At 38.3% G+C, this 15,364-nt stretch overlaps 2 protein-coding genes across 5 annotated transcripts; both read left to right on the top strand.

The window, feature by feature from the left end:
- The first annotated feature begins 494 nt into the window (after positions 1-494).
- On the top strand, positions 495-8,218 carry LOC308688968 (piggyBac transposable element-derived protein 4-like). Of its 4 annotated transcripts, none has more exons than XM_081362437.1 (4): positions 495-838; positions 4,745-4,932; positions 6,323-7,555; positions 7,687-8,218. In XM_081362437.1, exons 1-4 carry the CDS (start codon positions 563-565, stop codon positions 7,910-7,912), a joined length of 1,923 nt encoding a protein of 640 aa, XP_081218563.1. In that variant the 5' UTR covers positions 495-562; the 3' UTR covers positions 7,913-8,218. The 4 variants fall into 4 exon arrangements, with proteins under 4 accessions (XP_081218563.1, XP_081218564.1, XP_081218566.1 ...); XM_081362438.1 differs by lacking the exon at positions 495-838 and adding an exon at positions 2,880-3,147 and having other exon boundaries at positions 4,748-4,932; XM_081362440.1 differs by lacking the exon at positions 495-838 and adding an exon at positions 2,880-3,147.
- Positions 8,219-11,373: 3,155 nt separating this feature from the next.
- Positions 11,374-14,869, top strand: LOC308688928 (piggyBac transposable element-derived protein 4-like; the record flags this gene model as incomplete). The annotated part of the gene is made up of 3 exons (XM_081362364.1): positions 11,374-11,447; positions 12,361-13,593; positions 14,392-14,869. 3 exons carry the CDS (start codon positions 11,374-11,376, stop codon positions 14,867-14,869), a joined length of 1,785 nt encoding a protein of 594 aa, XP_081218490.1.
- Between the last annotated feature and the right edge of the window lie 495 nt (positions 14,870-15,364).

Here is a 15,364-nt window from a genome sequence, read left to right as displayed (position 1 = left end):
AAATATTCAATGATAATACCTAAAAGATAAAATCCACAGAGATTAATGTTTTTTAAAGAAAGATATATATATATATATAAGATAAGATATATATATATATATATACACATTCTATATCGATCGAATGTTGACTACTATATATATACAGTATAGGGATGAAAAGTCCCAAAGCAAAGTATTATTATTTGTTGGATGATTTTGGTTTTATAATATACAGCCTCCTACTCCCCTTCTCTCTCTCTCTCTCTCTCTCTCTCTCTCTCTCTCTCTCTCTCTCTCTCTCTCTCTCTCTCTCTCTCTCTCTCTCTCTCTCTCTCTCTCTCTCTCTCTCTCTCTCTCTCTCTCTCTCGTAATCTCGGTCCTTACATGTATATCTTTTAGTTATGATTGCCTTTCTGTTGATGTTCAACAACTGTAAGAATAAAAAAAAAAAAAAAAGATATGACTTCCGCAAACGTATACGTCACAGCTTGATAGGACCCAAATGCATGCGCAGAAAGGAGACTTGGCAGTGGCACATTGCCAGGCTTCAAGTCAGTCCGTGAATTGGAGTGTTTTCATCATGTCGTGGGGACGCTGTGAGTTCCGATGCGAAAACAAAACCCATTTGTTTGGCCTTCCGAAGACGGATGAAATTAGGAATCAATGGTTACAATTTATTTATAACACTGTTCCTGAGCGCTGCAGCCCAAAGGTTCGCTTGTGTGCTGCGCATTTTACGAAGGACAGCTTCCTAAACATGGGAGAATACAACGCTGGCTATACACAAAGGCTACTCCTGAAAAATGGAGCGGTTCCCACTTTGGTCAGACAGTCTGGCGCCTCTTCATCAAAACTTGTAAGCATGTTTGTTTGTTGAAGTGTTTGCTGTTCAAACGTGAAATACCTTGTGTGCCCATTTGTTCGTGGGACTTGTATGATATAGGCTACGTTGGGGCTGTATTACAGAAACATCCCATCTTAACATTTGACTTAAGATTTTAAAAAGTTCTGTTTTAAGTGAATTTGCCATGGTTACGAAACCGGACATGATGTTGGAGTTTCTGTCTTACAGCCTGTGCTCTTTTAAAGGTCACATATTGACAAAAACTGAAATTTCCTGGCTTTTGTCATGATAACAGATGTCTAGGGGCTATAAAACTACCATATACGTTTCAAAACACTCAATCCACAAACAAATGCACACACAGCCTGCACAAAGTAGCTGTGCCTTTTCACGAGCCGTTGTGACTTCCGTATTTTGTGATGTCAGAACTTCTCAGTCACCACCCCGAGCACTGCCCACCGTCAGGACAACATAATATAAGAGAACAGTCAGTGGCTAATGTTTATTTATTCAGAAACACCACAGCAGTTAGTTCGACCTTAACCATCTGTTCTGCACAGTTCACAAGTGACTGCTTCGTCCGTCAGGAACAGTTCAATGCTGGTTCTTCGAAGAAGCTCCTCCTCGCGTTCTGTGGGCATCCTTGCACATTTACCACAAGTACACCTTTTTATAGTTTATCTATATGGGTTATTAAATGTTTGTTTTAAGTTATCATTTTCAAAAGTATATAACTTACACAGCATATATTTATAACTGAAAACACACACACATAACTTTATTCACTTTCACATAGTAATGTTTTTGTAATTTGGTGTTCAACCCAAAACCTTTTATTATCATATTGTTTTTGTCAGAGCTGTTGTGTAAGCACATTAAAATAAGTCAAATAAGTTAGCAGGTTAAACTATCAGAACACGAGTAAAGTGTCCGTTTTATCGGTAAAAGCCAATAGCCAACTGGATAGAAACAAACTTCTTAAAATTAATTTTCACTTTGTGAATCACACAATTTGTATTTAATCATTTATAAGTGATATATCATTGTTCATGAAGGCTGGAAATGAAAAACGCCTTATTTTCAGGTGTGCATAATAATTAGGCACTTTTTCTTTAACAGATAAAATAAGCCAAAAAAGAGATTTAACTCGGACTGAAAAGTCACAAATTTGGAAATGCCCATGAGAAGAATGCAGTACTAGAAATTGCAGTTAAGGCGTGACCATTGGACAGTGAAATACTCATTAGGTCAGCAGGGTCAGACAAACAGGTGGAGAAGAAAAGACACGTTAACTTTAAAAGAATGAAGAATTAAGTGTGAAACCATCAGGAACCCTTTAGTCTCCAGCGCCACCGTTCTCCAGAACTGCAACCTACCTGGAGTCTCCAGAAGTGCAAGGTGTCAGGGTCTCGGAGACTTGGGTTAGGTAAAGAATCCTAAAATGTACCCCCTCGTAATGTGAAGTGTAGTAAAATACATGAAGACTGTTTTATATATATATATGCTTTATAGACAGACATATTGAGAGTGACTCTTGAAGGACCAGTAGGCCTACCACATCCTCTTCCACCACTATTTGAAGAACTCATCTTCCAGAATACGTTCTAATAAGTTTTGGGAGTTTATTTTTAGTTGATCTCCTACCCTGAAGTCTGTTTTGCAGAGATGGACTAAAAATGAACTCCCAAAACTTATTGTCAGATTCTGAAAGATGAGTTCTTCAAATAGTGGTAGAAGAGGATGTGTTGCTGGTCCTTCAAGAGTCACTCTCAATCTGTCTGTCTAAAGCCTATAAAAAACAGTCTTCATGTATTTTACTTTTTACAGTCTACGGTATTTTACTACACTGTCAAATTTCACGCGTTTCGTTTAAAGAGAATTGGCCCCGTTCGCTTTCCATAGTAGAGTACTTTGATGACTCATCGGTGTCTGTTTTCTTATCCAATGAGAAGACGCTGTCTCTTAATTATTCATGACACCACTTGGACCTTTCCAATGACTGACATGTATGTAATATTGGTAATATTGCGTAGTAAATGAGAGAGGCAATCATGGGACGCAAGTGTTTGTTTTCGTGGTGCAAAGGTTCCAGTGCGTTGCATATCTTTCCCCGCGATGCTGCCAGGGCTAGACTCTGGCTGCGGGCGGTCGGTTGGCCATCAACCACGGACTCATCTAAACTGTGTGTGTGTAGCAAGCATTTTTCTCGAGAGAGCTTCGAGAACTGGAGAATGGTGGACTTCGGCCTTGTTCACAAATGCAGGTTGCGACTTGCGAGTGATGCGGTACCAAGTCCCGTGGACTTTTCTATCCCTTCAGAGGTGTGTGTGTGTGTGTGTGTGTGTGTGTGTGTGTGTGCTTGTATGACTATCTTTGTGAGGACCAGTTTGAGTTTTAGACCATTAGAGTGAGGACAAAGAGAATACAGAGGACATTTTGGCCGGTCCTCACTTTCTGAGACCCCTTTAAAGGTCTTTTTGAGGGTCATGACTTGGTTTTAGGGATAAGGTTATAATTAAGTTAGGCTTAGGGTCAGGGTTCGGGTTAGGCACTTAGTTGTGATGGGTAAAGTTAGGGTAACGTTAAGCGGTTAGAGATTTCATTGTGTCAATGAATGTCCTCATAAAGATAGATGTCAAAGAATGTGTGTAATGTAACCCTGACCGTTTTACTTGCCTTTTGTTAAATACGCACTCGTTGTTAAAATTTAGATACTTCGATAATACCTCAATTGTACGGAACGTATGCTTAATTCGTGCAAATTTCTGTCAGTGACTGTCCATCTTTATTATGGGGGTTCAGGGTAAGTTAGATCTAGGCTATGTATGGAACGGTGTTTTTTTTTTTTAAGCGGAAAATTAATTATTTTGAAATATGCATTTAAAGCGTGTGTATAAACAAATACATATTTTATAATGACATTATTATTATACATGTACATGAATATGTTTTAAATGCAATTACGATTACTGTAGGCTAATATATGTAGCAGGGCATTCAGTTACTTTTGAAAGGACAAAAATAAGGTATAGTGTATTTCATTAAACTTTAACTTTGCCAGCTTCTCACAGCCATCCACGCCCAATTAAGTTGCATTTTTCAAAAAGATTGTGAGCTAGAATTGAGCTGAAAGAGGGGGGGTTTCATGACCCTTTAATGTGTATAAAATCCTTCAAAACTTGAAAATCATAATATTTAGCAGTAACAATAAAACTATAAAAAAGGTCTTTACAGACTATAAATGTATTTCTTTTTTTCTTTCTTTTTTTTTATAGTTTTATTCATGTATACATTGAATAGACATTACAAAAAACTGAAATTCAACCATAAATTGTACCAAGAACATCGTTTTATTTAATGAAAAACATTTACTAAATGAAAAATAACTTTTTTTCTTTCTTTTTTTATTGTTACTACTGTTCAAAGCAGATTTTCATTAAATGTCATGAAATCACATTGAAGTGAAATGAACACAAAGTTTGCGTCATTAACCATAATGTAGCGTCATTGTGTTTCGGGAGACCCAAGGACCTGACTGCAAATATACTTCGCATATTATTTTTTCTCCAGGGACACCAGAACGGAAGTGAGGGGTGCAGCTTATACAGTTAATAGTGTTGCACTACCTTAAAAAATATAGCTCATTGTTCATATCTTATGCATGCCATGTATTAACATAAAAAGTGACTTTATTTTAAAGTATTGTTGTTAAATATTGCAGATATCGATCTGGTTAAAATCCATGTGAAAATAGCTCATATTTTGTAAAAGAAAATTACATGTATGGGTAAATCTACTCTATTAAGTATATAAGCCCCGCCCCTCATTTCCATTGTGTGGCTGCTGGTCTGAAACTGCTGGCTCTGCAGCTGGATACTATTTCTAGCCACTGAATCAGTTTGCTTCCCTAATATTCAGCAGCAAAAATCCCCACGGATTGATCTTCAGTACTCTCCGCTGGCTCCAAAGAAAAGTACTAAGAAGGATGTGAAGGACAGTTCAGGAAGTAGTGATGAAGATAGTTGTGACGGGGACAGTGTGGCCGGCAGTGTGGACAGCACAGCAGAGGAAATGTTTATGGATGGCCTTGACTCTGTTTTAGATCGGTGAGTTTTTCTACACATTTTCTTGATAGTTTTTAATATATTTTAGCACTTTTTTTTTTTTTTACTTATTTCAAATGTGCTTTGCTATCATAACAGTAATTGTTGTAAGTGTGGGGGGTTGATGGAAAATTGTATATTCATAGTAAATAATCCTGTAGCAAAGTTCCTAGTTCTGGTAAGGAGGCAGCGGGATGTGTCGATGGAGACGGAAGGATGAGACAGAATCCTTCCTCCCCGATTTCGGCACCAATGTAGCAAAGTTCAGGGAAGGAGGAGGCAGGAACTGGCGAATGTTCAACATACCTCGAACACCTGCAGTATAGCCATGGATTGAAGAGCAGATGCTGCTTCGCCTGCAGATGCGTAGGCCTTGTCAGCCAGGTGGACCGTGAATCTGCACGGCTTGTACGGCAGGCTGAGGTCCATGCCCAGTGAAGAAGAGGAAGAGGGGTGAAAGCTCGCATCCATATAAAGGACAGGCGACCGTGGTGACGACGGCCCCAGGTCTTGTCGTCATCATCGCTTCCAGGCGGGGGGAGGGCCCACCAGCGGCTCGCTAGTGGGCCTTGTCCCCGTTGTCGCTCGAGCCAGTTCCCTTCTGGCTCTCAAAGTGCGTACCGGCAGGTCGGCACAATGAACGGAAATGGAGTCCGTTTTGAAGGCTGCCTCGGCGTGGGCGAGGCCCAGGCAGGCGATGCAGAACTCATGGTTGTCGGGCGGGTTGAGGGTCCCCGCACAAATCTGGAAAAGTGAAGCCATCGGATGCTTGGAGAAAAGGTTGCTAGTCCTCCGATGCAGCTTCCACGATGGCAGCATGAAGTAAGAGATTCTGACGCAATTGTCGCGCCCATGCATTTTACACTGCCAGCGGGCCTGTCAGTATTTGCATACTTCGTGACAATTGGCCATCTGCTCCAAGCTGGCGTTAGCCGTTAGCCTATAAGATTTCAACAAAAGCTACAACAGCTTCTGCAAGAACCAATCTTTCCAACCAATCAAGGTTTGTTCTCGCGCATCAAGCAGGTTTGGTTGAGCTTTTGTTTGTTTGCTAATTAAAGTTTATATGTGAATAAAAGCCTAAATTGAATCTGTTCACCATATAAAGTGATTGTTTTGATGAACTTTTTGAAGCGTCAAAGTGGTAGTTAAGTAGCTGTCAATGGAGAGGCAGAACTCACTCGATTTAATCAAAAAGCTCTTCATTTCTGAAGTCAGAATTTGCATGGTCATTCATCCTTTCTTCGAGTTTTTGCACATTGGTCTGAAAAGTCAAATTGAATACAAAAATCAAACCAAATATTTGTGTTGGTGTGAACTGGCCTTTAGTCAACAGAGTTGTGAAGTACATTGCTAATTCCTTTTTTTTTTTTTTTCTTGTGTCATGCAATAGGCCTTCATGTGACATTTACCCCCCAGAGGAGGACTGTGATTCAGAGGACAGCCTACAGCAGAGAAAGAGACCCCGTCTGTCTTCCAATGCTGATGGAGGTGGCAGGGAGAGTGAAAAGGATGGTTTCTCTGCTGTATCAACAGAAAGGTGGCACAGCTCAGATGAAGCAGATGTTGAACCACTTCAGCTGAAATTCACTCCTCTCCAAGAACCTGGGCCAAAGTTTTTACCGAGTTGGTGCAGCAGTCCTTTGCAGTTTTTTCAACTGTTGTTTTCAAAAACAATGTTGCAGACCATTGTAGGGAACACAAATGACTATGGAGCCAAGTGCCAAGAGAGAAAGGGCAAGGTGTGGGAAAATATTTGTCAAAAGGACTTGAAGTCGTACATGGCTCTGGTCATTTACATGGGTATGTTCAAGTGCTCTTCGCTGACTGACTATTGGAGTGTTTCCCAGCACTTCAGTCTGTCCTTTCCTGCAAAAGTCATGTCTTACCAGAAATTTCGGTCAATCTCTAAAGCTCTTCATTTAAGCGACAGCAGGGAGGACGAGAAGAACCGCTTTAGGAGGGGAACAGCAGCCTTTGAACGGCTGGGTAAAATTCAACCCCTGTATCAAGTCATTAGAGAGGCTTGCAAGACGTTTTTTCATCCTTTTCAGAGCATCACCATTGTTGAAAGAATGGTGACATCGCAGGCTAGCACTGGACTCAAGCGATGCATGAAAAACGAATCTCCAAACATGGGGTACAAACTCTTTGCACTGACAGACTGCACCTCTGGCTATACGTGGGACTTCTTTATTTACGAGGGGAAGTCATGTTCTTCACAGAGCGAGGGCTTGAGTTATGAGTCCGTAATGGCATTGGTGGATGAAAATATGTTGGGCTCTGGGTACAAACTGTTCGTTGACAAATTTTACACCAGCCCCACACTCTTCAGTGACCTCTTGTGTAAAAAGGTCTGGGCTTGTGGCCCTGTATGGGCAAACAGGGCAGGTTTCCCAAAAACAACTGTGAACCGACTGTCAAGGAACGCTCCGCGCGGCACCATGCGTTGGATTAGGGATGACGAGCTGCTGTTTGTCGAGTGGAAAGACTCAAAGGAAGTGCAGATGTGCTCCACCATCCATAAAGCCTATGAAGGTGATACTGTGCAGAGGAAGGTGAAGGGTGACGCTCAACCGACCCATGTGCAGGTCCCCATTCCAGCTGCGGTGTTGGACTACAAGAAGTAAGTAAAATTTCTTCTTCTTCTTTTTCTTATTAAAATGTATAAACTTGCAATTGTGAGAAATAAGCTTCCATAATTTACTCTATTTAACGGTTTAAAGTTTGAAATATGCATTTTATATTTCCACATAGGAACATGGAGGCAGTGGATCTATCTAATTGCATTACTGGACATTACAGAGCTCTACGTAAACCGAAGAAGTGGTATCAATGTGTTTTTTATCACTTTTTGGACATCATTGTAGAGAATGCATTCATCATGCAGGAACTAATGGCTAAGAGAAAGAACATGAAGCCTATGACCCGAAAGGCATTCTTGGAGGCCCTTATTTTAGAGCTTACAGAGATCAGTCCTTAGGATTCAGCACCAGTTTCCTCAGCTTCCTCTTTAGCAGTTCCTCCTCAGTGGTTCCCTCTTCTTTCCACAAGCCAAGGAACATCACATCAGACAACACGGGTAGAAAGAAGTGCAGGCTCTGCAACCAGACAACTCTTGTGATGATGTGCTTTCAGCCTGAAAGGGACTGTTTCAATGATTGGCATAAAAAACAAGACTTTTGATTTATGGCTTCAGTGAATGTTACCATGTTAAGGGTCGTTATTGTACAAGAATTGTAAACTGGAATAAATATGTTTTGAATCGTATTAAATTATCTACATTTTATGTATGTTTTATGTATAATATTGTTAACTGACTGAAAAACAACAGCAGAACCGCATGGCCAGCAGTTGCGATAAATATGATGGTTCCCTATTTCCACATGGATTTGGATCGGATCAATATCTACAATTTTTAACAACAATACTTTTAATACAGTCACTTTTCTGGTTATACATGCATAAGATATAATGATGTAAAATAAGCAATCCAGCCTATTAATCATTGTTAATGTTAAAGGATACAAAAACAATAGTTTTATTGTTAATTCAATGATATATGCTACAACAAGACAACTATTTTTTATTTTAAGACTATATTAATATATGTGTAACAGGTTGTAAAGTGTTTCCCATTTGATTGTATGTGATCGTATTATTTCCTTCATGCTCATGTTGTTACAAATAATACTACTTCAAAACAGAGCATGTGACGTTGGCCCATTTAATGTAAAATATTCTGTAATCATATGAAATTCAATATGAAATCCCAAATACAAAGCCTTAAGTAAAACTTGCATTTCTCAATATGAAAACAATAGGGCATTTATGAAAATATATAGCTAAATTAATAAGATTAATTTATTTACTTTGACATGCAAAAAAAAAAGCCTTTAGTTTTTATTCTGGAAATAAATGTAAAAATGCTTAAACTAACTTGAGATTTATACTTGGTTTTAATTAATATAAATTTAATTACATAGTTGTTGTAAAATACAAAATAGAATTGTATTTGGTTTCTCTATTTTATGTAATGTTTATTTAACCAGGAAGATGTTACAATATTAAGTGTAAATGTGACATGAATTTATATTGTATACATGTCTTATTAGCTTATTAAAGTATATTTGACATTGAATGCCTAAACTCTGTCTTTAAGTAGCTAGTATTTGTTACAACATGAACATGAAGGAAATAATTGTATCACATAATAGGCATAAATGCAGTCAAATGGGAAACATTTTATTATACGTTTTCAAAAAAAAAAAAAAGTATTTGTGAAATGATTAAGTGAAATGAATGACCAATGTTTGAGAGGCTGCTCACTGCAGAGCAAATGGGCGGAGCTTACGTCTTGGAATGTACCTGTCATACACCGGCTTTACCCATTCGCGGGAAATACTTCCTTTCACTCATCACGCGGCTTCCTGAAACTCTCGCGCGGAGAACAAATGAACACCGTTGTTGCTGATATCCCTCTTACCCTAGCACGTGAGTTATGTCAGTTTTATGTCTGATATTCGAAACGGTTGTGTATTGTTTTTTTTTTTTGTTTTTTTTGTGGTGCTTTTAGATTACATACAGGCTTTAAGGTAAAGCTTTACTGTAAGCGTTCGTTTAAGACACTGACAGACTGGGGCTTGAGTTTGTCTGTAGTCAACAATGCCAACTATGCAGTGAATAGACATTAATGCCTTGTGGTTTGTTTGTTTGTTTACCTAACACATACACTGGCCACTGATTATTCAGCAGCAAACATCCATAAGGATTGATCTTCAGTGCTCTCAGATGGATCCAAAGAAAAGTACTGAGAAGAGTGTGGAGGACAGTTCAGAAAGTAGTGATGAAGACACTGATATTTGTGACCGGGACAGTGTGGACAGCAGGGGCGTAGCAACCGGGGGGGACACGTCCCCCTCACTTTTAGAAACCGGTGATTCTGTCCCCCGCATTTTTTTTTTTTTTTCGGACAAATGCCCTGATTAAAACAATTTTTAATATAAAAATAAAAAATAACCAGGCAATCACCGAAAACGTGTGTGGATGGATGGATGGATGCGTGTGGAGGAATGGATGATTCTGTTTTATTTCATTTGATGTAAGTGGCGATTGATAGCCTATAGTTGATAATAATACAGGCCTAATGTGCGCTGTCGAGGCTCGTGAAGTTATAACATTTTAGAAACAATATAGCCTAGTTAAGAAACAATATATAGCTAGGCTACACACGACCAGCTGTTTTCCTGAATGCCATCAAGATTGAAACCGTGACTGGTTTCATAACAGTTCAATAAACAAACAGTTAAAATTAACTTACAATAATTTTACTTGATGTACTCAAAAATGTACTCACTTACATTTTAGTCGCAATGACTGTTTTTGCTCTGTTTCATCAGCGAAAATAGTCCCAAACAAAGATCACAGCAGAACGCGCATCTCACAGCAACACTCGTTGCATTACTGAATGATTCAGCGTTTTGAACAAATCGGTTGAGTCAAAGATTCAATTACCCATTCATAAACTGCCTCATTCTGAATAAATCAGCCGTTTGAACGAATCGTTTGAATGAATGACTCAATGACTCGCTCATTAAGACGGTCGCCTGCCGCCTCCTACTGGCGGTTTAGTTTCATAAAGTATCATTCTTTTCAACAATCCTTATTTGTATATTCAAAAATATTTAAAATAATCTAATTTAATACAGTTATATTTTTTCAATGTAAATTATTTAATTTGATTGGTAACAGCCTAGTGTCTTATTATTTTAATTGAATATATTGATCAAATTTAAGAATTTAAAATGAAAGATGGAGCATAAAATTAGGGGGAAAATGCCTTTATAAAAGGTACAAAAAAAATTGTGTTTTCAAACAGTGATGTAATGAAACATTGACAATTTAAGTTTGAAGGGAGTAAAGCCTCTGTTTAGGCTATAAGGAAATGTAATTTTGCCAAAAGAAGAACTTTTATTTTAAATAAATGTTCATTTTAAATCAGCCTACTTCAGTGTGATATGTTACCATAATTTGAATAATTTGATACCAGAATTTGAATAATTGTAATGTGATGATCAGATGCAGATATCTAAATCAGAGAATATCATCGGGCGGTTTGCGGGTGGATTATTTATTTTTAACAGTGGATTCGGGTGACTCAAAGTGCACCAGATTAATGAATTTATCTTTAAAATGTACAAAATTTTCTTCCGGGGGGGCATGCCCCCGGACCCCCCTAGAGGTACCAAGCTCCACCAACAAAAATAATGTGGGAAACACATTAGGGTATATGATGATCTACAAAAAAATACACATTTAATTATCTTATTATTAAACATTATTAGGATTTTACCACCTCCGCCTCGTTTTGAGCCAGGAAAATGAACATCACCTTTGGGTCACGTCCTATGGTCACATACAGCTTTTGTCCCCCCCACTTTTATAATGGCTGCTACGCCCCTGGTGGACAGCACAGCAGAGGAAATGTTTATGGATGGCCTTGACTCTGTTTTAGATCGGTGAGTTTTTCTACACATTTTCTTTATATATTTTTTAAATGTATTTTATCGATTTTATGATGTGGGGTAAATATTATGATTGATGCAAATACATCTAATTGTATGGACATCCTTTACAAAAAGTTGATATTGCTTTGATATAGTAACAGCAACTGTACTGTATGAAACATTGTAGATCCATAGTAAATAATCCAATTTCTATAGTCATAAAAGCCATAGTCATAATAGCTATAGACTAGAGCATGTTTTCAACAACAACAAAAACTGCAGAAACAGCATGCCACACTGGGCCTTCTGCCATAATTCCTAATGGGATTAGTTTTTGATATGTCATCAGAATTTAGGCTACTCACCCTCATGTCATTCCAAACCCATAAAGCTTTATATTCAGAACACAATTTCATATATTTTTATTACCTGAGAGGTTCCAGTCCCTCCATTTAAAGTCCAGGTAACCAAAAATAAAAAAAAATATCTAAAAATGTCATGAAGGCATTATTAAACAAAGCCATATGAAGCATGCGGTTCAATCCTAGTCTTGTGAAGAGGAACAATCCCTTTACTCTACAGAGTAAGACATAGTTGACTAAATGATAAATAAATAAAAATGTTGTGTTATTATATATAAACAAGTCTTAAAGGCCTATTAAAAGATTACTATTTGGTGTGATTAAAATGTTATTTTGACTGAATGGCTGTTAATGCATCTTTTCAGACTGACATGAACATTTGCATCGTGCCATCAATGCAACAGATTTTTTATCTGCTTTTCTATACCGGCTGTCAGAGAGTGATTTTTTTATGCATTGGTCTAAGCAGATAAATCAAATGCAAAAATCTATTTACAATAATCAATTTACGTAAATCAATCAACAGCTAATCCTGTTGTATTTCTTCTTGTATCATATAATAGGCCTTCATGTGACATTTACACAGCAGAGGAGGACTGTGATTTAGAGGAAAACCTACAGCAGAGAAAGAGACCCCGTCTGTCCTTCACATCATCTACTGTTGATAGGGATGGCATGGAGAGTGATGGTTTCTCTGCTGTATCAACAGAAAGGTGGCACAGCTCAGATGAAGCAGATGTTGAACCGCTTCAGCTGAAATTCACTCCTCTCCAAGAACCTGGGCCACAGACTTTACCAAATGGGTTTAAAAGTCCTCTGCAGTTTTTTCAACTGTTGTTTCCAAGGACAATGATGCAATCTATTGTAGGGCACACAAACGACTATGGGACCAAGTGCAAAGATGTGCGTGATCGCTGGCTCGACATTTCTCTGAAAGATTTGAAGTCGTACATAGCCCTGGTCATTTATACATATCTTGTGAAGTGCTCTTTGCTGACAGAATATTGGAATGAATCACAGCACTTCAGTCCATCCTTTCCTGCACAAGTCATGTCTTATCAAAAATTTGTGACAATCGCCAATGCTCTTCATTTCAGTAATACCAAGGAAGATGAGAAAAATGACTCGAAGAAGGGAACAGTGGCCTATGAACGGTTGGGTAAAATTATCCATCTGTATCAAGTCATTAGAGAGGCTTGCAAGACATTTTTTCATCCCTTTCAGAACATCACCATTGATGAAAGAATAGTAGCAGCACAGCCTAGAACTGGACTCAAACGACGCATCGAAACCCAATCTGCAGATAGAGGATACAAACTCTTTGCACTGACAGACTGCACCTCTGGCTATACATGGGACTTCTTTATTTACGAGGGGAAGTCATGTTCTTCACAGAGCGAGGGCTTGAGTTATGAGTCCGTAATGGCATTGGTGGATGAAAATATGTTGGGCTCTGGGTACAAACTGTTCGTAGACAAATTTTACACCAGCCCCACACTCTTCAGGAACCTTCTAGGTAAAAAGGTCTGGGCTTGTGGCCCTGTTTTGCCGACCAGGAAAGGTTTCCCAAAAAAATCTGTGAACAGACTGAGACGGAACGCTCCGCGCGGCACCATGCGTTGGATTAGGGATGGCGAGCTGCTGTTTGTTCAGTGGAAAGACTCAAAGGAAGTGCAGATGTGCTCCACCATCCATAAAGCCTATGAAGGTGATACTGTGCAGAGGAAGGTGAAGGGTGACACATATCAGACCCTTGTGCAGGTCCCCATTCCAGCTGCGGTGTTGGACTACAACAGGTTAGTAGAATTTCAGTGATGTTCCTTTGCCTATTTCTTGAAGTCAGTGTCAGAAGCTACCCAGGTAAGTTTAGTTTAAGCAAACTCTACACAGCTGAACTGCTCCAGAGCAGGTTTTATTCTGGGTCGGAGATCGCAAACTTAACCTGGGCAAATCAGCAGTGAGCGAAGTGACACATCTGCAAATGAAAGCAGTTCAGAATGAAAGAAATTTCCTCATTATTTATTATATTTATTTTATATATTATATCTTTAATGCATAATCACAAATAGGCAATTATATTTTGACAATTAATATCCAACTTTTAATTTCAATTAATATAAATACATGCATATAAATACAATCTTAAAGCTTAAACCGCTGAATGTATTTTTTTTCCTTTTTAAGCTCTTTGTAATTCTAAATAAATTAAATATACTCAGTTGATTCACTTCCAATAGTAGAGTATTATTATTTAATATACTCTTTCAGCTACCTTCTCAAGCTTTTTTTATGCTTTGTAAATGCGTTTAAATTCATGATATTTGTCATACTGATCTCTTAATCTTTTGTAGAAAAGTGAATTGTGCTGACTCTCTCATAAGACATAAACACAGAATGTTTATAGTGAGAGTTGTGAACCTAAACCGGCTTGAATTTGTTTGGTTTTGTCTACTTTACCTACTCTGAAACTCAGAGTTTGCTCAACTAGGTTTGTGTTAACGGTCGTTTGTGTTGTTTTATTGTGCATATGCATTTATTCACAGAAATGGTTATCTTTTGAGTTTAAAACAGTAGCTTTTTTTCTCTCCACCCAGGAACGTGGGGACAATGGATCCATCCAGTTTCGTTACTGGGCATTACAGAGTGCTACATAAACCAAAAAAGTGGTATCAATGTATTTTTTATCACCTTTTGGACATCACCGTGGAGAATGCGTTCATTTTGTTTGAACTGGTGGCAAAGATAAAAAAACAAAAAGCACTGACGCGAAAGGCATTCATAGAGAAGCTTGTTTTAGAGCTAACTGAAATGGATGATGATGAGGACAGGTCTGGCTCTGCACCAGCTCCTTCCTCCTCGTCTTCTCCTGCGACTTCCTCAGCTTCTCATGAATCATCAGTTACTGAAGGATCCCACAATCCCAAGTACTTCATGTCGGACAGTACTACTGGTAGACGTAAGTGCAGGCTCTGCCGCCAGAAAACTCCAATCATGTGTGCGACTTGCGAAGTGCCATTGTGCTTTCAGCCCAAGCGTGACTGCTTTAATTGCTGGCATGAACAAGGTGTTTGATTCATGACTGTGTTCATTTAAAAAGGCATGTAAGTAATAGTTTCTCCTACTTTTCATGATGCTCACTTGAATATTTAAATAAAACTCCTTTGTTCTAAAATTAAAGTAAATATTGGTAGTATTTTCTTTTATCTACTTTTACAGTCAGTACTGCAAACTCGTCTACTTTTGCTACATAATAAGTGGAACCGTCCATGGAGGACCTAAATGTGTCGTGGTATGTCAGGAGGCACTACCATTCAAAAGTTTGGGGTCAGTAAGATTTTTGATGCATATGAAAGGTGTTTCAAAAACGATAAATATTGTGCAATATTTTTACATATTTTTCTATTTTAATATATTTAAAAATGTAATTTTACAGTTTTAAAGCGAAATTTTCAGCATCATTACTCCAATCTTCAGTGTCACATGATGCTTCAGAAATCACTCTAATATGCTGATTTGGTGCTCAAGAAACATTATTAGTGTTGTTAATGGTTGTGCTGCTTTATTCAT

Source organism: Scardinius erythrophthalmus, assembly GCF_964197995.2.
Source record: "Scardinius erythrophthalmus genome assembly, chromosome: 3".
Taxonomy (NCBI): Eukaryota; Metazoa; Chordata; class Actinopteri; order Cypriniformes; family Leuciscidae; genus Scardinius; species Scardinius erythrophthalmus.
This window is presented reverse-complemented; position numbering and strand designations above follow the sequence as displayed.

Bases quoted from the DNA above. Each gene is read 5' to 3' on its own strand.
- LOC308688968 (XM_081362437.1), top strand. From the start codon at position 563: ATGTCGTGGGGACGCTGTGAGTTCCGATGCGAAAACAAAACCCATTTG. The intron at 4,933-6,322 runs GTGAGTTTTTCT...GTCATGCAATAG, and splicing joins CTTGACTCTGTTTTAGATCG to GCCTTCATGTGACATTTACC. The intron at 7,556-7,686 runs GTAAGTAAAATT...ATTTCCACATAG, and splicing joins GCGGTGTTGGACTACAAGAA to GAACATGGAGGCAGTGGATC.